The 23,946-nt window shown below is 36.7% G+C and overlaps 1 protein-coding gene across 1 annotated transcript in view; it reads right to left on the bottom strand.

Moving 5' to 3' along the window:
• The window catches only part of HCRTR2 (hypocretin receptor 2), a 206,105-nt gene extending 182,380 nt beyond the window's left edge, over positions 1-23,725 (bottom strand). The window contains exon 1 of the mRNA XM_069070647.1: positions 23,156-23,725. Within this exon, the coding sequence (XP_068926748.1) occupies positions 23,156-23,378 (223 nt within the window). The 5' untranslated portion in view covers positions 23,379-23,725. The remainder of the gene's footprint in view (positions 1-23,155) is intronic.
• Positions 23,726-23,946: the final 221 nt, after the last annotated feature.

The raw sequence follows: 23,946 nt of genomic DNA, 5'->3' as shown, positions 1-23,946 counted from the left end.
TTTGTATCTCTATACAATGAGGAGATTAGACTGGCTAAACTGTGAGGCCTTGTACTTCCAATTTCTCTGACAGAATATTGTAGGAAAAGATGCTTGAGAGGAAAGAATGAATTGAACTGAATAAGAAAGAAAAAGAATCATGAAGCTTTTATAGAAAAGCTAGGACACATGAAGAAAATCAAACATGAAATTTGAGGAGGAAAATTTTGGGATAACAATCAGTAACATATAAAAGCAAAAAACAAAAAAGGGGAAAAAACAACTCCAGGTCTAGATTATGCATTTCACTTCTCTGAAGAGAACTTTCAGAAGGAATAGAATTAAGATCTAAGAGCTTAAGAGAAAGCTCAAGAAGAATGTAATTGGAAAGACAAGGTACATTAGAAAAGGTAAGTTAAATAAGTGAGGTTTTTAATGCTTAAGAAATAAAACAACAGCAATAAAGTGTGACTATAAAGTTGTTGAGGAATTTAGCCTCCTCCATTTAAAATATGAGTTCGTGAAGGGCTGATGCTACTTTACTTTTATCTTTATATTCACAGGACTTAGTAGACTCCTTGCACCTACAAAAGAGTTAATAAATGTTTATTGTTCTACTAACTAAAATGGTAAAAAATAAACATTGTGTGTTTATCAAGTTATAAAGAGTTGATAATATGTAAAGGTCTTAAGAAAGTGTTTAGGAAGTTTGTTATAAATACGTATAGTACTTTAAAAAGCAAACCTGAGGACCTCCAGTAGCCAATATGGTGGAGTAAGCAATAAACCTCAGTAACTCTTCAATATCCACTTCCAAACAACTACAAAATAGCACCTTAGAACAAATCCTGGAATATCAGAGCCAGTAGAAAGATGAAGTGGAGCAGGGAACTTTGAGGATTTTCAGGAGAGGTCCATCACTCTCTGGTAAAAGGGGAATGAATTCCAGGACAGAAAGCATCCCAGCAAGCCAGCAGCAAGCACCACTTTGGTAAATTAGTGGGAGGGCCTGAACCCCCAAATGGCTGATTCAGCAAATAGGAACACCAGTAATACTCATGTAACTTAGCAAAGAAAAGGGATCTGCTAGACTCCAGCACAGAGAATCTCCATGTGCTTTAATGCAGCTCAGGGCAGACAGGAATCCTCTGGCTGCCAGATTTCCCCATGCTTCAGTTAGCCCCTGGTGAACAGATATCTTCCACCAGTCAGATTTCCAAATACTTCAGAGCACTCCAGGGCTAGCAGGCATCCTGCAGTGGGCAGATCCCCATGTGTTTCAGTGTAGCCATGGGGAAACAAAAGAAAAAAAAATACCTGGCTTCAGCACACACAAGACACCTCCACTAGAACTTCAATTCAACACCAGGTAAGCTTCCAAACCACTATACATTCCAGTTGCCAGCATCTGAGGTCCCAACACAGACATTCAGTGACTAGGTATAATCTGAAGACAATTTGAAGATCTTCCCTGCCCCTTAATAGGCCCATAGGACCCACTTTGAGCTCTGGCCCTGCCCACAGCTGGAGTCACATGGAGCCCATGGTGGGAGGAGCTTACCAAATGGATGGAGCAGGAAGGGTGGAACAGGAAGAGAAAACGAGGCAGAATAGAGGAGAACCAGACAGAGCAGCCAGTGTGAGTGAGAGAGAGAGGAGTTTTGCCTAGGGGAGCTTATTTGTGGGGAGACTTAACAGAGGGAAGGCTTGCACATGTCAGTGATCCCTGGATTGGTTAGGTATATAAACTTTGTTGCCATGGTGGAATTGGCTTTCTGGTATCTGAATAAATATCTTGGCTTCATCTTTGAGGAAGAGTTTGTTATATTTTGTGATTCAACCCTGGAAATATGTCTGCATATTCATAGCAGCTGCTGTGGGTATAGCATTGGTGAAACACTAGGCCACTGGCCTTCAGCACAAGAAGCTTGGGACACTGTCCCCTGTGTTGCAGCAGGAGTACTCAACTTTAAAAGCCAAGAAATGAGTAAACAAGATGAGCAAGAAGCAAAAAAGAAACTAAGCATAGACTGTTTATATGGTGATGTGGAAGATCAAAACACAAAACTCAGAAGAGGACAACATTGTCAATATACCTCCTTCTGAAACCTAAAAGTGAAATATAAATTGGTCTCAAAGCTCAAAAAGCCTCCTTAAAGGAGCTTAAGAAGGATTTCAAAGTCAAATAAGAGAAGTAGAAGAAAAATTGGGAAAAAATGAGAAGTTTGCAAGAGAGAATTAACAGTTTGGAAAAGGAAGGACAAAACTTGACTGAAGAAAACAACTCCTTAAAAAATACAATTGACAAATTGAGGGGGGAGCCAAGATGGCTGAATAAAAGCAGGAACTTGCTTCAGCTCCCACTCCAACCACCTCAGATACCTGTAAAAAAATGACTCTAAACACATTTTAGAGCTACAGAACCCACAAATCTCTGGCTGAAGGCAGCCTGGCAGGCTAACAGGAAGGGTTTATTGCACCAGGCTGGGAGCTGAGCCCCGTCCCGTGTGAGCTATTCAGGCCTGATGTGGGGTGGCCTTGACTAATGCCACCAAGCATCCAGAGCAGAGTTCAGGAGAGTGAATCACTGGCAGTTGTGGCAGTTTCCAGACTTCTCAATCGGTAAATGCCAAAGAGAAAGCAAAAGGTCAATGGTGAACCCTGCTGATCTGGGGTCAGAGTAGAGTGTGGTCTCTCACCCAGGGTGAGAGATGGTGGAAGCACTGCCGCACACTGCCACAGGCAGCTGCTAACACATGGCTACCTCCAGAGCTCCTGTTCTGAGGATGCTAGGAGGACCAAGTGGCAATTTTTAAAGGGTAATTGCTCTTGTTTTGACCTGCTTGGATCTGGTTCACAGTATTGGGTAGTGGTCCTGGTATGAGGAATACTAGTGTGCCAGAGCTTGTTGTGGCTGTAGAGAGGGTGCCCTCCTCATAGCTCTGACAACAGCTGTGGCAGCAGCTGCATAAACCCCAGCAATTTGGGACACAGCTCTCTCCACTCTCGAGCAGAGTTCTACCATGGCAAAGAGCTTAAAAGTAAAGTAATTGGCTGGCAAGATGAACAAATAAAGGAAGCACAATCAGACTATTGAACCTTTTTGTGGGGCATAAAGAGGATCAAAACATGGAACCAGAAGACAACAAAGTCAAAACTCCTAAATCAAAAAAGCTTCTGAGAAAAAAATGAACTGGTCATAGGTCATGGAGGAACTCAAGAAGGAACTTGAAAATCAAGTAAGAGAAGTGGAGGAAAAATTGGGAAGAGAAATGAGAATGATGCAGTAAAATCACGAAAAGTGAGTCAACAGCCTGATTGAAGAAAATAACGCCTTAAAAATAGACTAACTCAAATGACAAAAGAGGCCCAAAAAGCCAATGAGGAGAAGAATGCCTTAAAAAGCCTAATTTCCCAGATGGAAAAGGAATTTCAAAAAGTCACTGAAGAGAAAAATTCCTTCAAAATTAGATTGAAGCAAATGGAAGCTAATGACTTTATGAGAAGTCAGGATACTATAAGACAGATCCAAACAAATGAAAAAATAGAAGGCAATGTGGAATATCTCATTGGAAAAACCACTGACCTGGAAAATAGATCCAGGAGAGATAATTAAAAATTTATTGTACTACTGGAAAGCCAGGATTAAAAAAGACCCTAAAAATCATCCTTCAAGAAATTCTCAAGGAAAATTGCCCTAATATTCTAGAACCAGAGGGCAAAATAGAAATTGAAAGAATTCAATTGCCTTTGAAAAAGATCACCAAAAGAAAACTCTTATGAACATTATAGCCAAATTCCAGAGTTCCCAGGTCAAGGAGAAAATATTACAAGCAGTCAGGAAGAAACAATTTGAGTACTGTGGAAACACAATCAGGATAACACAAGATGTAGCAGCTTCTACACTAATGGATCAAACACCTTGGGATATGATATTCCATAGGTCAAAGGAGCTAGGATTAAAACCAAGAATCACCTAACAAGCAAACCTGAGTATAATGTTACAGGGAAAAATGTAGTCATTCAATGAAATAAAGGATTTTCAGGCATTCTTGATGAAAAAAACCAGAGCTGAGCAGAAAATTTGACGTTTTTGAAGCAAAAGAAGCATAAGAAGGTAAACAGTAAAAAGAAATCATAAGAAACTTGTTAAACTTGGACAATTTATATTCCTACATGAAAAAAAAATATAATTGTACCTCATGAGACTTTCCTCAGTATGACAATAGTTGAAGGAAATACATATGCATATGTATGTACACATACATATATGTATGTATAGAGAGCATTTTGTGTATAAATACATATGTGAGTGTGTGTATATGTGTGTATATGTATACAAAGATAGAGGGCACAGGATCAGTTGAATATGAAGGTATATCTAAAAAAATACAATTAAGAGGTGAGAGAAGAATACATTGGGAGAAGGAGAAAGGGAGAGATAGAATAGGGGAAACGATCTATAAAAGAGGCAAGAAAAAAACTGTTACAATGGAGGGGAAGAGCAGGAAGGTGAAAGGGAATGGATCAACCTTACTCTCATTGAATTTGTCTTATGGAGGGAATAACATACACACTCCATTGGGTATCTTACCCTACAGGAAAGTAGGGGAGAAGCGAATAAGAGGAGGGATGATGGAAGGGAGGGAAAATTGGGTGAGAGGGTAGTTACAAGCAAACACTTTTGAAAAGGGACAGGGTCAAAGTAGAAGATAGAATCAGTAAGGGGTGGGATAGAATGGAGGGAAATATAGTTAGTCTTTCACAATATAACTACTATGGAAATGTTTTTCATAACTACACATGTACAACCTATATTGAATTGCTTGTCTTCCCAGTGGGGATGTGTGAGGATGGAAGAAGGGAAAGAATCTGTAAATCAAAGTTTTAAAAAATAAATGTTAAATTTTTTTTACATGCAACTGGAAAATAAGATATACAGGCACTGGGGAAGAGAAATCCATCTTGCTAGAAAGTTGGGGGTTAATGGAGAAGGATATAAAAGAGAACAGATTGGGGGAAGGTGTGTTCATTAGTTTTCCTCTCTGGGGGTTGGGGTTAGGGGAAAGATGGGGAGAAAATTTGTGACTCAAAATCTTTTGGAAATTAATGTTGAAAACTACAAATAAATAAATTAATTGAGAAAAGATTTAAAAAATACAATTGACTAAATGGAAAAAGAGGCACAAAAGTTAATTGAAGAAAATACTTCCTTAAAAAATTAGAATTGGCAAGTGAAAGCTACGAACTCTATGATACATTAACAATCAGTTAACCAAAATTGAAAGAATGAAAAAATAGAAGAAAATTTAAAATACCTCATTAGAAAAACAACTGATCTGGAAAATAGTTCCAGGAGAGATCATTTAAGAATTTTTGGGCTTCCTGGAAGACATGATAAAAAAAAAACAGCCTGGAGAGCAGCTTTCAAGAAATTTTAAAGGAAAGCTACCCTGATATAGTAGAACTAGAGGGTAAAATAGTAATAGAAATAATCCACTGATCACCTCATGAAAAAGGTATCAAAATGACAGCTCCAAGGAATATTGTAGTCAAATTCCAGAATTATTAGGTCAAAGAGAAAATGCTACAAACAACCAGAACGAAGGAATTTAAATATCATTTAACCACACTCAGAATTGCACAGGACTTAGCAACTTCTACATTAAAGGACTCTAAGGCTTGGAACATGATATTCTGGAAAGCAAAGGAGCTTGGATTACAATGAAGAATCAACTAGCCAGCATAATCTTTCAGGGGAAAAGATGGATATTCATTGAAATTAAGGACTTTCAATGATTTCTGATGAAAAGACCAGAGATTCAAAGAAAATTCAATCTTCAAATACAAAACTCAAAAGAGGCATAAGAAGGTAAAAAGGAAAGGGAAAAAAACATGTTATTCAATAAGATTAAACTGTTTGTATCCCCACTTGGGAAGATGATACTTATAACACTTGAGAATTTTAATCTTTAATATGGTATTTAGAAGGTGTATACATGGAAGGTGTGGGTATAAATTGCCTTTTATGTGATGAAAAGTAATTAAGCATAAAATGAAAGGATTGTATTGGGAGAAGAGTAAAAGTGGAGGCAGGAAAGGACAAATTACATCACATGAAGAAGCACAAAGACATATTTCAGTAGAGGGAAAGAAGGGTCATAAATGAGCATTGATTGAACCTAACTCATCTGATTTGGTTCAAAGAGGGAATAGAATATAAATTCAGTTGGTTTTAGAAATCTATTTTTATATAGAAGTAGGAGCAGAGAGGGGAAAGAAAAGGGTGGGGGGCTGATAGAAGGAAGGGCAGATTGAGGGAATTAGTGGTCAGAAGCAAATCTCTGGTGAAAAAAGAAAAGTTGAAAGGAGATAGTAAATTATAACGGGGGGGGGGAGGTATAATGAAAGAAAGACACAGTTAGTAATCATAACTATAAATGTGAATGGGATGAAGTCTCCCATAAAGTAGAAGTGGATAGCAGAGTGGATTAGAAGCCATAATCCTACATCATGTTATTTATAAGAAAAACATTTAAAACAGAGAGATACACACAAAGTAAAGGTAAGAGGCTGGGGTGGAATGCATTATGCATCAGATGAAGTGAAAACAAAAGGAGCGGTAGTAATCCTGATTTCATAAAAAGCAAAAAAAAATATATCTAATTAAAAGAGTTAAGTAAGGAAACTATATCTTGTTAAAGGGTACCACAGGCAATGAAACAATACCAATACTAAAAATATATACACCAAGTGGTATGGTATCCAAATTCTTGGAGGAGAAGTTAAGTGAGTTATAGGAAGAAATGGACAGCAAAATTGCGCTAGTGGGGGATCTCTAACTCCCCCTTGCAGAACTAGATAAATTTAATTGCAAGATAAACAAGAAAGAAGTTAAAAAAGTGAATAGAATTTTAGAAAAGTTAGATATTATAGACCTGGAGAAAAAAGTGAATGGGGATAGAAAGGAATATACCTTTTTCTCAGTGGTACATGGCACCTACACAAATATTGACCATGTACTAGGGCACAAAACTCTCACAATCCAAAGCAGTAAAGCAGAAATATTAAATGGATCTTTTTCATATGATGCAATAAAAATTATATGTAATAAAAGGCCATGGAAAGATATACTAAAAATTAATTGGGAATTAAATAACCTAATCCTAAAGAATAAATGTTCAAATAACAAATCATAAAAGCAATAACTTTATCAAAGAGAATAAGGAAAATGAAACAACATGACAAAAGTTATGGGATGCAGCCAAAGCAGTTCTTAGGGGATATTTTATATCTCTAAATTCTTACATGAATAAAATGGAGAAAAAGATCAATGCAACTAAAAAAAAGCTAGAAAAAAGAACAAAATAAAATTCCTCAATTAAATAGCAAATTAGAAATTCTGAAAATCAAAGGAGAGATTTAAAAATTGAAACTGATAAAACTATTGAGGTAATTAATAAATAACACTAAGAAATGATTTTGTGGGAAAAATAGATAAACTTGGATTAAATTTCTTTAAATAAAAAGAAAGAAAGCCAAATTATCAGTGTCAAAAATGAAAAGGGTGCAATCACTACCAATGAGGAAAAAATGAAATGAATAATTAGGGACCATTTTGCCAAACTGTTTGCCAGTAAATCTGACCATCTAAGTGAAATGGATGAAATATAAAGTATAAATTGTCCAGATTAACAGAAGAAGAAATAAATACTTAACCTCATTTCAGAAAAAGGAAATTGAAAAAGCCATCAATGAACTCCCCAAGATTTTTATTAAACATTGAAAGAAAAATTAATCCCAATTCTATATAGACTAGTTGGGAAAACAGGTAAAGGAGTCCTACCAGACTTTTTTTTTTATAATGCAAATATGCTGCCGATACTTAAACTGGGAAGAGTCAAAACAGAGAAAGAAAATTATAGACCAATTTCCCTGAGTATAGAAGCAATTTTTAAAAAAATAAAATATTAGCAATTAGATTACAGCAATTTACCATAAGGAAAATATACTATGACCAGGTTGGATTTGTACCAGGAATGTGGGATTGGTTCAATATTAGGAAAAAAACCCCACAATTATCAGTGTATTTGACTATATCAATAACAAAATTAACAGAAACATATGATTTTCTCAACAGATGCAGAAAAATCTTTTGACAAAATACAGCATCCATTCCTATTACAAAACAGTAGAGAACTTAGGAGTCATTGGAGTCTCCCTTAAAATGATAATTAGCATCTATCCAAATCCTTCAGCAAGCATTATATGTAATAGGGATGAGCTAGAAGCATTTCCAATAAAATCAAGGATGAAGCAAAGATGCCCATTATCAATATTATTCAATATTGTATTAGAAATGTTAGCTTTAGCAATAAGAGAAGAAAAAGCAATTGAAGAATTAGACTAGGCAAAGACATTTTGGGGAAAAAAAATACAGTTTTGCTATCCAAAGTTAACTAGTACACAGTTATCACTCTTTTTTAGATGCTATGAAGGCATTTTTAGAGAATCCTAGAGAATCAATTAAAAAAACTACTTGAAATACTTAACAACTTTAACAAAAGTGCAAGATATAAATAAACCCACATAAAATTATCAGTATTTGTATATATTACTAACAAAGCCCAACAGCAAGAGATAGAAAGAGAAATTCCATTTAACGTAATTTAATATAAAATATTTGTGATTCTACCTACCAATAAAAACCCAGGAACTATATGAATACAATTACCAGACACTTTTCACAGAAATAAAGTAAGTTCTAAACAATGGCAAATATATCAATTGCTCATGGATAGGCTGCGCTAATAAGAAGAATAAAAGACTGACAATTCTACCTAAATTATTTATTCATTGCTATGCCAATCAAAGTAACAAAAATTATTTTGTAGATCTGAAAAAAAATAACAGTGTTCCTATGAAAGAACAAAAAATCCAGAATATCAAGTGAATTAATGAAAAGAAATACAAGGGAAAGTGGCCCAGTCATACCAGATCTATACTACATTATAAAGGAGCAATCATCAAAATGGTACTGCTTAAGAAATAGAGTGGTCATCAGTAGAATAGATTAGGTACACAAGATACCATGCTAATGGCTATAGTAATCTACTATTTGATAAGCCAGAAGACTCCAATTTCTGGGAAAAGAACTCATTATTTGAAAAAAATTGATGGGACACAGGAAATTAGTAAGACAGAAACTAGGCACAGACAAATATCTCACACCCTATATACTAAGGTAAGATAAAAATGGGTAAGTGACTTAGACATAAAAGGTGAGAGCACAAGCAATTTAAGAGAGCAAGGAATAGTTTACCTGTCAGATCTATGGAGACGGGAAGAATTTATGACCAAAGAAGAGATAGAGAACATTATGAAATACAGAATGGACAATTTTGATTACAATAAATTAAGATGTTTTTGCACAAACAAAACCAATGCAACCAAAGTTGGAAAGAAAAGCAGAAAACTGGGGTACAAATTTTGCAGCCAGAGATTCTGATAAAGACCTCATTTCTTAAAATTATAGAGAACTGACTCAAATTCTTAGTTGTTAGTCATTTTCCAATTGATAAATGGTGAAAGTATATGAACAGGCAGTTTTTAGATGAAGAAATTAAAGCTATCTTTATAAAGCTATATGGAAAAATGGTCTAAATCACTATTGATTAGATAAATTCAAATTAAAACACTTCTGAGGTACCACCTCACACCTATCACATTGGCTAATATGAAAGGAAAGGAAAATGATACATGTTGGAGAACATGTGGAAAATTGGAACACTAATACATTGTTGGTGGAATTATGAACTAATTCAACCATTCTGGAGAGCAATTTGGAACTATGCCCAAAGGGCTATAAAATGTGTATTCCCTTTGACTCAGCAATACCACTTCTAAGGCTATATCCCAAAGAGATCATAAAAAACAGGAAAAGGACCTACATGAACAAACATATCTACAGTAGCTCTTTTTGTGATGGTCAAGAGTTGAGAATTGAGAGAATGTCCATCATTTGGTGGAATGGCTGAATCAATTGTGGTATATGAATGCATTGAAATACTATTGTTCTATAAGAGATGATGAGCAGGTGGATTTCAGAAAAAAAAACCAGAAAGAATTGAAAGAAATGTACTGCATGAAATGAACAGAAACAGGAAGAACATTGTACACAGTAGCAGCACCATCATGTGATGACCAGCTTTGATAGACTTCTCAGAAATAGAGCAGAAGACAATTCCAAAAGTCTCTTGATGGAGAATGCTCTCCACATCCAGTGAAAGAACTATGGAGTCTGAATACAGGTTCAAACAAACTGATTTTTCTCTCTTTTTTTCTTTCTTTTTATTTTTCCCTTTAGTTTTTATTTTTCTTTCACAACATAACTAAAAGTGGGAATATGTTTAAAATAATTGTACATGTATAGCCTATATCAGATTGCATGCCCTCTTGAAGGAGGGGGTGAGGACAAGGGGAGAAAAATTAGATCTCCATACCTTATAGAAGTGAATGTTGAAAACTAAAAATAAATTTTAAAATAATAAAAGTAACAAAGTAAAATAAAAAATTCTTGTATTAAAAAAATAATCAATCCTGAGAACTTGTAGTGACTTCATAGAATAATGGATTTAATGCTTGAAGGATACTTAATAGTAATATCACCAAAATACTTCATGTTGCTGGGTGAGAACATGATATTCAGTGAGAATATATTACTTGCCAAACTTGACACAGGCAATAAGGAATAGAACCAGAATTCAAACACAGGTCCTTTCACTCCAAGTTTCATGTTCTTTTCACTTATACACTGAGTATTTGATGGCTGTATTTATTCTACAGCTAATTACTTACTATCCATGTTCCATCTGTAGGTTAATATGCCTCCGAAAAGAGAGGGTAATGGGAGTGCAGGAGTGACTGTCTGCACTACAATTGTCAGGGACAATGAAATGTTCCATTAAAAAAAAGTTGAAGCATGGTTCTTTGTGAAAAAATAATTTACAAAAATCGTAAGTGCAGGTAAACCTTGACCTTCTCAGAGTTTGGAGGGTGGAAGAATAGCACACAAAGGAAGAAGAGAAGAAAAAATCAACTGGGATCTTGGAGCTAAAATCAATTTGCAACTTCTTGTAGAGGAAGCTGGGTGCTCTGAGGAAGAAGTATCTATTTGTCCTTTAAGCAATGACAACATAGAACCAGAGGAGTTAGGTCTGGCTGAGGCCTTGCACTTTGAGCTTCTCTGACAGAACATTATAGGAAAAGATGCTTGAGAAGAGAGATTGACTTAAAAATCAATAAGAAAGAAAAGGAATTGTATATGGGGAGTTGGAGTTGTGGAAAAATAACAGAAATTAAAGTAATTGAGAATATTAAAGGAATTAAAGATGCGGAAGAAAAATTTGGTGAAGAGGAATTCAGGAGCCTATAAAGACAAAAAAATATTACAGCTCCAGATGTTCCTTCTAGTTTCTTTGAAGAAAAAAAACTTTCAGAAGGAGCAGAATTACACTTAAGAGAAGGACTCAAGAAGAATCTAGGAGAAGAGATCTTTCTCACCAGAAGAAGAGAATGCTTGTCCTTGATGATCCCTTGCACAGTGATAACAAGGAAGCTTTTGGCCAGCCTAATAACATCTGTAAAAAAAACCAGCCTTTTACCTTCATGGGACATGTATCCAAGATATGACAGAAAATTTGATAGATTTAATGGATGACTAATTTCTGGTGATTCACATGAGCACTGCTGCCAGAAGGTACCTAGAAAGTGTTGGCAAAGATTATGTAATTTGAGGCAAGAAACCAAAGACCATAGGGGCACAGATTGTTTCCTCACTTCTACCTCTTAAAGGGAAGGGATTTAGAAGTGAAAAATATTTGACAAGTAAAACATCTGCATGAGAAGTTTGTGGTTAAATATAAAGTTTGGATTTCTGAAATCAAGATTAAACAAGGCAGACTTCTGGACAGAGAGAGAATACATTTATCAAACAATGGTAAGAATGTATCTGTGCATTGTATTTAAGTCTTATCAAAGTGTTTTAAATTGACAACAAAAGTGGAAAGAAAAAGTAGCTATAATGAAAGAAGAAAAACATCAGTTCACATGTCTAGAAATTCACAGAAATAAAATTCAGAAATTGCCCTTATAGTTCTCAATGTGACTTGGTAGAATGATTCAAAAACTAGAATATATCTCTGGTTGAGTATACCTTATTCACCCAGAGCATGAAACATAAAAGCCTAAGGTGAATAGTATGCATTATTATATTAAGAATACACCCGACCATCAAATCCAGGAACCACAGAAGAGAATCAAAACAAAGAGCATTTGAATGAAACTGAGTGGGGGGAAAGTAGAAGTGATTTTTCCTCAGAAGATATTACAGACTATCTGGACAAATGGAGATAAAACAAAGTTTGAGAAAATACTTCACATACCTGACACAGAGGCATGATGTTGTAATGAGGAAAAAATTCAATTGTCCAGAAAGTCAATGGGGAATGGAAAGGAAAACAAAGTAAAATGTTTAGTATCTTTCGGAGTTGCACTATCAAAAATTCATTCTCCTGAAGATGGAGCAACCAATGAATAGAAATTCTATCCTGGATGTGATTTTCACTAGTAATTAAGAAGTGGTTCATTAATAGGGTGTAATGGGAATGTAAATTTGAAGATCTTCCCTGCCCCTAGTCTAAAGTGCACCTGGAGCCTGGGGTGGGAGGCTTGTTTTTCAGTAGATACTTCTTGATTGGCCAGTGAGTCAATAAGGTTGTTACATTCTCTGAGCCAGGAGAAGGCTATATAAGCCCTGATGTGTAGCTTTGTTTTGGGGGCTCACTTTGAGAAGTGTTCTGTGATTTGATATGGATTTTGGGGAGCCATTGTCCAGAGACCCTGGCTTTGAAAAACCCAGATGTTGAAACCCAGATGTTGATTTGGTATGGATGTAATGGTTGGACAGTTTGGAAATCTGTCTACTTGATCTGTTTCTCTGTCTTGATAATTCTGTCTGTGTATTCTGAAGTTTGGGGTGCTGACCTTTTTCCCCTGAACTAGGTAAACGATACATGTTTGACTGATTAAAGTAAGCTTGTTAACAGATTTTGAGTTGCTTTCCTTTATCAAAGCAGATCCAAGAACCTGTATTGGCAGCAAACCCTGAGGACGCTTGGGGTGCTTGCTGCCACAAAATGGTGTCACGAACAGGATCTGCAGATTAAAAGGAAAGTATGGGGGCTGGGATAATTGTTTATTTCCCAGTTGTGGTAGCTGTGACTCTGTGGAGCCATGGACCAGGAGAGAAGAATGGCCTGCATGTGGACTTCGCTGAGCTGAGAGCAGGAATGGTGAGCTGCCTGCATCAGGACCTGGGCAGAAGCCAGGAGCGGCTGCCGCCTGTGGGAGGAGAAGGAAAAGATAAGAACTGAGCAGCAAAGCAGGGGCACTGAATGTGTTTCCTGGCTGCATCCCACAGTTTGGGACCCATGGGGAGGATGGACTTGTGACTATGGTGGGTGGGATAAAGTGCCTTGGACCCCCAAGGACCCCACCTTGTTGATTTTGTTGCCCAACCCCCTCTCTGTACTTGGAAGCAGGGGCTGGAGCTGTGTGAGGGGAGGGACACCCCCTCCCCACAAGAGAACTTTATTTGGACTCTTGTTTTGAATTGAAGTGATAATGCAATGTACTTTGTGTTTGTTTAAGGCCCAGTGGCTACTTTGGTAACCTTACTTCTGTCTCTTGAAAATGTGACCTAAGAGATGTTTAGTGCTAATTCAAAAGTAAATTGTCTATGCTATGGGCATAAAAGATCTTGGGGCCTAATGTAATGGGAATGTATCAAAGCAGATCCAAGAACCTGTGTTGGCAGCAAACCCTGAGGATGCTTGGGGTGCTTGCTGCCATATAGGGACATGGGAAAATCTTGGGGAAAAGTAACAATCCCTTCCTGCAGCTTGTAATAGAGAAGGAACTGAAAGGCTATATAGTTTAAAATATATCCTGGAATTTTGAAAATCAGATTCAAAAGTTTCATAAGAAGGGTAGGAATAATCTCCAAAGTCTATAATCCTACAGTGGAAATCATTCCAACTGAGAGAAGAAATCTCAAGAATGAAAATATGAAGCCACAAAAGTAAACCGTACTAATGATGTGTAAAAACAGAAGTGGTCTAAGGAGACCTAATATAGGAAACTCCCCAACTCACTTAGATTAAAAAAATGTGCAGAAGGTAGAAGTAAGAGGCAGTAAAAGAGTATAAATACAAGATCATGTTACTGTCTTTACAAAAGTAATTCCAATAGTTCCAAAGTTCAGAATGTGCTGAAGCTGATCAAGAAAACTAATAGTGATAAAATAAAGTTGCTATTTTTCTATCCCCTTTGAGTTCTATTGGGGAAAAGGAGGATTAAAGAAGAAATAATTCTATTGCTTGGTGTGGATAGGGAAATAAGTAACAACAAAGAAAAGACAGACTTATTCCATTTTCTTTTGATTCTATCTTCTCCAAAACAGAGAATAATTTTTGCCCCTGAAATCACAGGGGAATAATGGTAGCTGCCCAAGATAAGTAAGCAGATGGTAAGAATCACTCCATGAATATACATTTATTAAGCACCTACTATGTGATAGGCACTGTACTAAGCCTATTTGTTCTTATTGAAGCAACCTGGTCCAGAAAAAAATATATAGCTTTGGGTTGAAAGAACTGGCCTATGTAATTGCTGAGTGACAGTCACTCATATTTTAAATGTCATGCAGGACTGGTGGAGGGAAAATTTCTTGATTTTCAAAAATAGAGTAGGCCACTAATCTTTACTCCAATTCCTGGGAAAATTCTAGACTGCATTGCAAAAGAATTGAATATATAGAAAAGGAAATCGCAATTACAAAGTGTCAACACAGATAAATTGATTAAAATATGAAATCACAGATTTTGTCTAAAAATTCATAAATTATTTCATTCTGCTCTTATGGACATGTTGTAATAATGCCTTAGAGAGTAATACAGGTTAGTACTGATTGAAGGACCATATTAAATATATATATTTGTTAATGGTTCAATATCATTCTGGCATGTGTCTAATTGAGTGTCCCAGGGACTGTTTTTGGCCCTGGGTCATTTAAAATTGTTGATCAATAGCTTGAATATAAGCAGAAATGGCATGCGTATCAAATGTATAAACAAAATATCTTGTGGAACAACAAAAAACCTTGATGACTGAGGCAAGATTAAAAAAGATTGTGACACATTAGAGCATAAGATTGGATATAATTAAATTAAATTCAGAAGGGATAAAGATAAAATCTTACACATAGGTACAGAAAAACTTGTATGGATTTATCGACTTATTGCATGCTGGATTAATCTCATTTTTGTTAGGATTTTTTTCTAAACAGATCAGAGAAGTTACATACATGTGTTACATCTTTATTTTTAACAAATATTTAAAGTGTATTGGTTCATAATAGAATGAGATTAATTCAACACTAAATGACTGGATCCAAAGATTTCAGTTTGGGAAAAGGTCTCTAGTGGAGTACCTTAGGGCTCTGACTTTAACCTACTTCTTCAGTATTTTTATTAATGATTTAAAAGAAAGCATAACTGCCTGTTCATCAAAATTTTCAATGAAATAGGGAATATACTACATTACCAAATCATGAAGATGTTTTGACAAAATAAGTAGATGAAATTTGAATAGAGTTAATGTAAAACCATGTATTTATGTTTAATGATTAATTATACAAACAAAAATCTAGATAAAAGTTCATACAACTCACAATTGGGGGCTGGACTGGGCGATGTAGAGTACTAGGTTGAGATGAGTCAACAACATAATGTAACAACACAAAAGATAACATAACATTATATTTCAATAACACAAAAATTTGCAATTATGTTGATGTATGTACCCCCTCCACTGACACAGATTGCAACCACTTTGTCTTAGTATATGGCCTAAACAGTTGCTATGGAATAAAAATCCATCATTCTATAGACAATTTGTTGAATGAGCTCTTTGATTTAATAGCAACAGGCTTAAGACTGCCTTAATAAACATGTTATATCCCTATTGAGGGAAGTAATAGGTATATATAATCTACCTTGGTCAAATGGTATTTGAATGAGACATTCTGGTCTGAGCACAAGCTTTTAGAAGGAACATTGACAAGCTGGAGCTTATACCTACTGAATAGAGCAACAAAAATCATGAACAAAATTAATCTAGTGAAGTAGTAGAAAAAAGACTGTATTTGGATTCAGAAGACCTGGGGTTGAAGGTCACCTTTTCCACTTCCTATTTATATAGACTCAGATGAATCATTTAACTTCTCTAGAGGCTCAGTTTTCTCATCTGTAAAAAGAAGGGGTTGGAATAGATGACCTGAAAAGGTCAGATCTAAATTTGTTCTTTTATAATATGAATGGATGAAAAGTACTGATATCTATCTATCTATCTATCTATCTATCTATCTATCTATCTGTCTGTCTATCATCTATCTGTCTGTCTGTTTGTGTGTTTAGCTAAACAAGATGATTGAGGCAAACTGTTTCTTGAAATAGTGGAAGAATTGTGGTGTAGGACTAAGATTATATTTATTTTATGTAACTCCACCAGAAATAACAAGGAATAGTGTAGAAGTTGCAGGAAGATAGAACAACTCAGTGTAAGGAAGGGGATGCTAATAGAGTTCCCCAAAACTACATTTATGATGTTGAGAGGAAGAGAGTTTCTGTTACATCAGGTTTTCAAGAAAAAGGTGCATGACTATTTTGGTATGTATCGGGCAAGTTGAGCTTTAGATTCAGAAGGAACTAGATGACCTTTAAGATTACTTCCCAGATTCTCTGGTTCAATGACCTCCTTCCTTCCAAACTCCTCCCACTTTCCATTCTAATCAATTATTAGTGCAGCTGCCAGACTAATTTGCCTAAATTCATCTTTCATAATATTATTCCCCTCCTAAAAAATGAAATGACTTTCTATTTACTACAAAAATAAAATGTAAACTAATACTTAATTTGGTATTCAAGGCCCCATGTATCATGCTACAGTCTATAGTTCCAGTCTCAAATACTAACCTTCTGCTCCACCCAGACTGTTTTACTTCCAGGAAAATTCCATTCATTTTCCCAAAACACAAGTTCTTATTCACCTAATACTGCAAATGGAGTGTTCATTATCTCTCTTTCTTCCTATTTGCCTAACCACATATACACACAATAGCTAAGTGGCACAGAGCATAGAATGCCTGGCTCTGATGTCAGAAGACTCATCTTCCTCAATTCAAATCTGGCCTCAGACAGTTACTAGCCATGTGACTCTAAGCAAGTACCTTAACTTTGTTTGCTTTTGTTCCTCATCTGTAAAATGAGCCGAAGAAAGAATTGGCAAAGTTCTTGTTTCTTTGGCAAGAAAACCCCAAATGGGGTCACAAAGTGTTTTACATGACTAAAATGACAAAAAAACCCAAACATATGCATTTGAATGAGTATATTAATACATGTGCATATAATGTGCACAGATTATATTACATATATGTGTTATATATATATATTATATATAGCATCAAATTCTGCCTCTTCCATAAAAGACTTTCTGACCTCTCTCTGCCATAGGGAAACTCCCTTTCTTTTTAACTCAAAGCACTTATAATCTGTTTTTTTTTCATGGTGCTAAGTTATTTACAATGGCATTTTAAATATTATATATATATATTCTCTTTTATAGTAGTTTAATATTTATGTACATTCCTAACTTCCCAGCATTTTGGATAGGAACAACGGCTTAATGATTTTCCCAACAATACCTTTTACAATGCTATCTCCCTAGCAACTTTTCAATATTATTTGTTAAATGGATGAATGCTAATTGCTACCTAAGTGACCTTGCACAAGTTATTTTACATCTATGGAATCCAATTCCCTCATCTATAAAATGAAAATCTTACACCAAATAACTTCTTTCTCTAAATCATATGACACTGTGATATGAAATGAATGGATCAGCGAATGAATGAGAATTCATGAATGAATGACCCATGCTGCTGTCATTGGCTTCTGGGAAAAACAGTGTTTGCATTTGGGGGCTGATTCTAACTGAATAGATTGAGAAACAAAGATATTCATGGAAAAAATATACAGAAAATTTATTACATATACTAAAATATATGCACTTATATGTCATTATGAAAATATTCTAGACAATATATCAAATCAAAGACATTGAATAATAATAATGAATCAAAATTCATAGGAAATATTTTGAAAGAAATGTCTGGAAATGCCAAAACAGCTCTGTTTAAATAAATCTTCAGTTAGCAAACCATATTACAATTTATAAGCAAAAGGACTGTGTGGATCGTGTTAACAGTAACAGTTTTAAAACTATTTATCTTCTTTCATTCAATATAATACAAGATTCTTAGATGTCTGCATTATGCATTAACTCTACAAATAACTTGAGCTAAGTTTACATTTCTATTTCTTTTTATGTTGTTCTTATAAAGTAGGGGTGGGTCAAAGCTAGATGATCTCTAAGTGTCATTGTAGCTCAAAAATCTAAGAATGATAAAATATTGTCCTGATATTACAGATGGGGAAACCCAGTACTTGGAGACAGAAGACATCTGTTCATGTTCTTATTCTGTAATTGGTTAGTTGTTTGACCTTGGGCAAGCAACTTAACCTCTCTAAACTCAGTTTCCTAGTCTTGGGGAAAAAATATATTAACAATATTTCCATGACTATCCACATAGGGTTGTATCGAGGAAAAGTGATTTAAAAATCATACAACAATACACAGCAATACATAAATGTAAGGTATTATCCATCATCATCTCTGCAACCAGATGATGAATAATTTTGTCCCTAGAAGCTCACTGTACAGTCCAGCTAACCTGTCATTTTTTGCTGTGATACCCCCTATCATACATCTCATTTTATCTCCTGCTTTTATACCTTTCTACTGATGTTCCCTTTGTTTAGAATGAACTAATAGCTCACACCTCCCTCTTAGAATCCATTGTTTCCTTGACAACTTAGCTCAAATATCTTTTATATGAAGCCCTTTCTGATATCTTCTTTTAGCTAGTACCCTATGCCATAAAATTTTAATTGCATTTATTTCGTATACATATATATGTATATATGTGCATATCTATACATAGATGTGTATGTGTGTGTATTTTTTTCTTTGTGTATATGTGTAATTATATAAGAATGTGTTGCATTCCTCAGTCAAATGCAAACTCCTCAGGGCAGGGACTATTTGATTTTATCTTTGGATTCCCACTGTCAGGTATATTTTAGGTGCTTTATAAATGCTTGTGTAACAACTGATTTTTTTATTTACTCATGAAAGTAATCTATTAAGGATTGTAGCATCTGTAATCTAATTCTGGGATAATCTATACTGATGAAATTTTAAATCATTGGCATTGTCGTCCAAGGTCACACACTGAGGTAAGACTAGAACCCAGGTCTCTTGATTCTCCTCATCTTAAGTATAAGGATAAATAAAATTAAGAGCTGACATTTAATGCCTTAAGGTTTCCAAAGTGTTTAACATGTATTATGTCAGTTGAGTATCATTATTATCGACATTTTACAGAAGAGGAAACTAAGACTCAGGGAGATCAATTACCTCTCCTGTAGTAACAAAACTAATAATTATCAGAGAGGGAATTCAGATGCAGACATTCTTGAATGTAAGTTCAGGATTCTTTTCACTATGCCACCTTAACAAAGACTAATGCTGGCATTTGTATACCCTCCACAGTGCCCAACATAATATTTGCAATGTGGTAATTGCTTAATAAATGTTTGGAGAATGAAAAAATGAATAACACTGCTTCTATGGTTTCACTTAAAGGTTGCCTTAGGAGCTGGTAATTTATTTTGTGAAATTTTAGGGCACTCAGAAGGTTCTTCATTGAAAAAAAATGGCAAAACTATCTATCTACCTAGCCCTATGACCAGCTCTGTAGTGGCTGAAACTCCACAGTAGGAGTTGCATTTTTTCACTCTGCCTAAGAAAGGTAACACTTTTAATTTTATTAGTCATTTGCATCTTCATGAGGAAGGATTGATTTGATCCTTCATCTCCTGACAGAAGTTAGATATAGCAGATTGTAGGGAAAGAAGAGAAATCATAAGGTAACTAAGCTTCTGAGAAGCAATAATCAGGAGCCTTTGTGAAATGAAGAGACCAATGACAAAATTCATCTGCTTCACTAACATGCAAAGGTTGAGTCCTGATTCACTGCTTTCCCAGTCCAATGTTGTGAAGGAAATGTTTTCTAGGAGACAGAATTAAATTACTGAGTTCTACAAGGCTAAATTTTTTAGAGTAGCCAGTCATTTGAAAAAGAAACTGAATGGAACCTGAAAAGAGGTTGATTAAATCTTCCTACTATGCTGTGATATTTCACCTTCATATCTAATGTTGTCTCTTTATATTGTGTGAGTGATGTGCTTTCTTGTCCTGTCACTCTCCTCATAAAATAACTTACACCAGAGGCAAAAAAAAAGAGGCAATTCTCTATCTAATCCGTTTTGCAAATTTGACAGTGACATCAAAGACCAGGAAGTTGCTGGTGAGTAATGACACTGCTCATTTGTTTAAATGTCAAACCTAAACCCCATCAACTTTCAGGGAATAGCTGAGTAAAGAAGAGGTTTCAGCTCAGCTAGAGAGGTTTTCTGTACTTTTCAGTCAAAAGGAAAATAACTCCAAATATCTTGAGGGTGAAGTAACTCAAATTAATTTTTCTCATCTTTTTCTCCCTTCCTCCTCTTTTCTTTCCTTCCTTCCTTCCTTCCTTCCTTCCTTCCTTCCTTCCTTCCTTCCTTCCTTCCTTCCTTCCTTCCTTCCTTCCTTCCTTCCTTCCTTCCTTCCTTCCTTCCTTCCTCTGTACACTGTTGACCTTATCTTTTCAGCACTTAGGTTTGTGGACAGTGCTCTCTATTCCCCCTGATATTTCAATCAGACAGAATAACTGTAGTATGCATTTCCTAAGCCTCAAAATCAAAACTTTCCCAGGTACAGAAACATACCCCACAAATGTAAGAAATAAACCTCTCCTCCTCTTCCCCTGCCCCCAGGCTTTGAGGGTAGTCAAAGAGGGAGGGTGATGGAGAGATAGAAAATTAGCTTTCATATTAAGTATTAAAATCATAAAGACACAGGACGGAGTTGGTTAAGTAGTATCAAAATATCTTTTCATCTTTACTTGTATCCTCAAAATATTAAATGCTCAGTGCATATCATTTGTATTCCTTAATTATTAAGTTGTATTAGTGAGGAGAGAGCCCAGATAGTCAATGAAGACCATTCATTCACAATAGTTGCACATGGATATAGGGGAATCCTGGGAACTCATTACTGAATCAAGTAGTCTGTAGAGCCTGAGAGAGAGTGGGGACCTCCCTAAACTCTCTACTTTTCTGATGTGTTATCATCATGCAATGATCAAGTGGCATTATACCTAAATATAATTCTGAAAATGAATGAAAGGAAGACAGGAGCAGGACAAATATCAGTTCAGTTATATAGTCAGAACTATGACAATGTCCATCTCCATCAGTATTGCAAGTACTGGCTGGATAGGTCTTATAAATATATTTGTGTCCTGAAAATTCATATATATATATATACATATATATATACATACACACATGTGCAGGTATGCCTGTGTGTGTTTATATATGCATTTTTTCATTAAAAAAGGAAACTGTTTAGCTTGGAGATATACTAAGGGCATACCCATGTACCCATAGCTATTTTGCTATGTCTCATAAAATAATAAGCCAGCCCTTGGACTGCAACCTCGAATGCTTTCTTGAGCACTGGTCTATCGCCTACCTTTGGCCATGAATGCTTCACAGCCAAGGTTATCTATTTGAGTACAGAGGGCAAAACCAGATTAGTATTGTAAACTTGCTAATAGTTTACTGTTCTTCCAAAATTCAGGTCATTTCTGACTTTTGGCTTCCAAGACATCCAACAGTTCACTCTAGGTTGCCTGACCCTGTGTATTCCCTCCATTTCCTAATATCAATTCAAGGGAACCTGTATCTAAATCACCTTTTCTCTTGATTCCATTCCATTTAAGCCTCCATCCCTGACCCGGACATTTGAAACAGCATCCCACTGAATATCTATAACTCCCTCCCTGCAAGTTTGCCTTCAATCTCATTTTTTCTTATTCCTATGCTCACCCCAATCATACCTACAGTTCAAAGTTTTCCTCTCTGAATAGAATAGCATTGTGGGTTCCCACAGATCACAAACCCACTGTGCTTCCCACCCCTCACTCCCACCTGCACCAGAATAAGAGAAGAGGAAAGGAAATTATTGTTTTGGTGGTTGCCTCATTTCCAAGCACCAGGGTCTGTCCTTTCTGACTCCTGTATCATAATAGTAACTAACACAAAGCCAGAACAATATAAAATCCAGACATCTGACAGAGAGAGGGTTGAGACTTTTTCTCAGATGTTTTTCCTTTCCCCCCTCTTCTTTCCTAACCCTGTACTGTCCTATGCTCCTGTGGTTTAGTCCTTGAAGGAGACACTCCCTAATATGTCCTTACTCCCCCCTCCCATTAGTCCGTCTGGGCAGCTGCTGCTAAGAGCTAAAAAAGGGCAAACTGCCTCTGGAATCGCATTATGACTTTTGCAACCCAAAAGAACACCTTTCCTTAAGAGGGCAGGTCTGGGATGCAAGTAACACACAGCTTTGATACTCTACCTAACTGTAGAAGTACCCAGCTTCAATAATAGCAGGAAGTCTAATTTCTTTCACTAAACAGGGTCCAAATCTTTAACCACTGAGTCACTTCTTCCACCCCTAGAAGGTTTCATGGTGAGTGGAGGGCAATGAGGTGGGGAAGGGTGAGGGATGACGGCGGGATGGGGTGTGTTGGGGTGTGTGTGGTGATTTCCCCGTGCACAGCAAGGTAAAGGCAAGATTTCAGTTCAATGCACCCTGGTTAGTCAAACAGGAAACTTTTTTTTTCAATAAAGTAGAGAAAGCCCACATTAACACTTAGACCCCTTTGTGTCTGTTACTCTAGGCAACACACTGGGGGTAAAGGGACCTTTCCCAACCTCTGGCAGAGGGAAGGTGACAGTCCTTTGGAGAGCTGCCCGAGGGGGACACTCACCCAGGACGTTGCCAATGAGCGCCACGATGAAAACGATGATATAGCCAGCGATCAGAACCCATTCATATTCTTTGGGGTGTAAATATTCTCTCCACACGTAGCGCAGCAATTCCTCATCGTCATAGAGGGAGAGATTCCCCAAAGGCTCCCGAGTCCTGTTGAGCTCTGGACAAGATGACCAGTTCCGACAAGGCGGGGAAGTCTCCAGTTTGGGGCCAGACATCACGGGCTCCGGGTCCAGGGGTTCTCAGTCCTGCAAGCTCGGTTTCCTCTTCTCAACCTGCTCCATGGGCGCTCCGGGTTCTACGGGGGGAGAGGCTGAAGGAGGGGAAGGGAGAGGGAGGCGAAAGGAAGCAAATGACGTGAAAACTTCCCGAGCCAATGCCACTCCGAGACTTTGCCTGGGGAACTTCTCCTCCTGCCACCCTCCTTTGCCTCTTCCTCTGCTCTGTTGGTTTTCCAGACGGGTTTGCGCCGAAGCACGGAGGCAGCAGAGTGAACAGGGAGCCAGCATTCAAGGCTGCAGCAGTGACACTAGGAGGAGCAGAACACAAGCACAGCCCAGACTGAAAGGAGACCATTCCAGCACTGAGTCCTCAGCGCCCCCAGCCTCCAGCATCCTCCCTTGTGGAGATGGGAGGGGTAGGAAGGGAGCTAGGGAAACAAAATAGAAGCTAGACCCAATTGTAGCGATCCGAGCCTAATTCTCTTTCGGAATTTTAACACCTACCTTACTCTCCCTGTACTCTCAAATGCAGTGTCTGCACGCACACGCAGGTGGGCATGACAAG

This window comes from Petaurus breviceps, unplaced genomic scaffold (genome assembly GCF_028583685.1).
Source record: "Petaurus breviceps papuanus isolate PSGF00001 unplaced genomic scaffold, PetGlider_PUasm1.0 90822, whole genome shotgun sequence".
In the NCBI taxonomy this organism is placed as follows: Eukaryota; Metazoa; Chordata; class Mammalia; order Diprotodontia; family Petauridae; genus Petaurus; species Petaurus breviceps.
The sequence above is the reverse complement of the archived record's forward strand: the minus strand, read 5'-3'. Positions and strand labels throughout refer to the sequence as shown.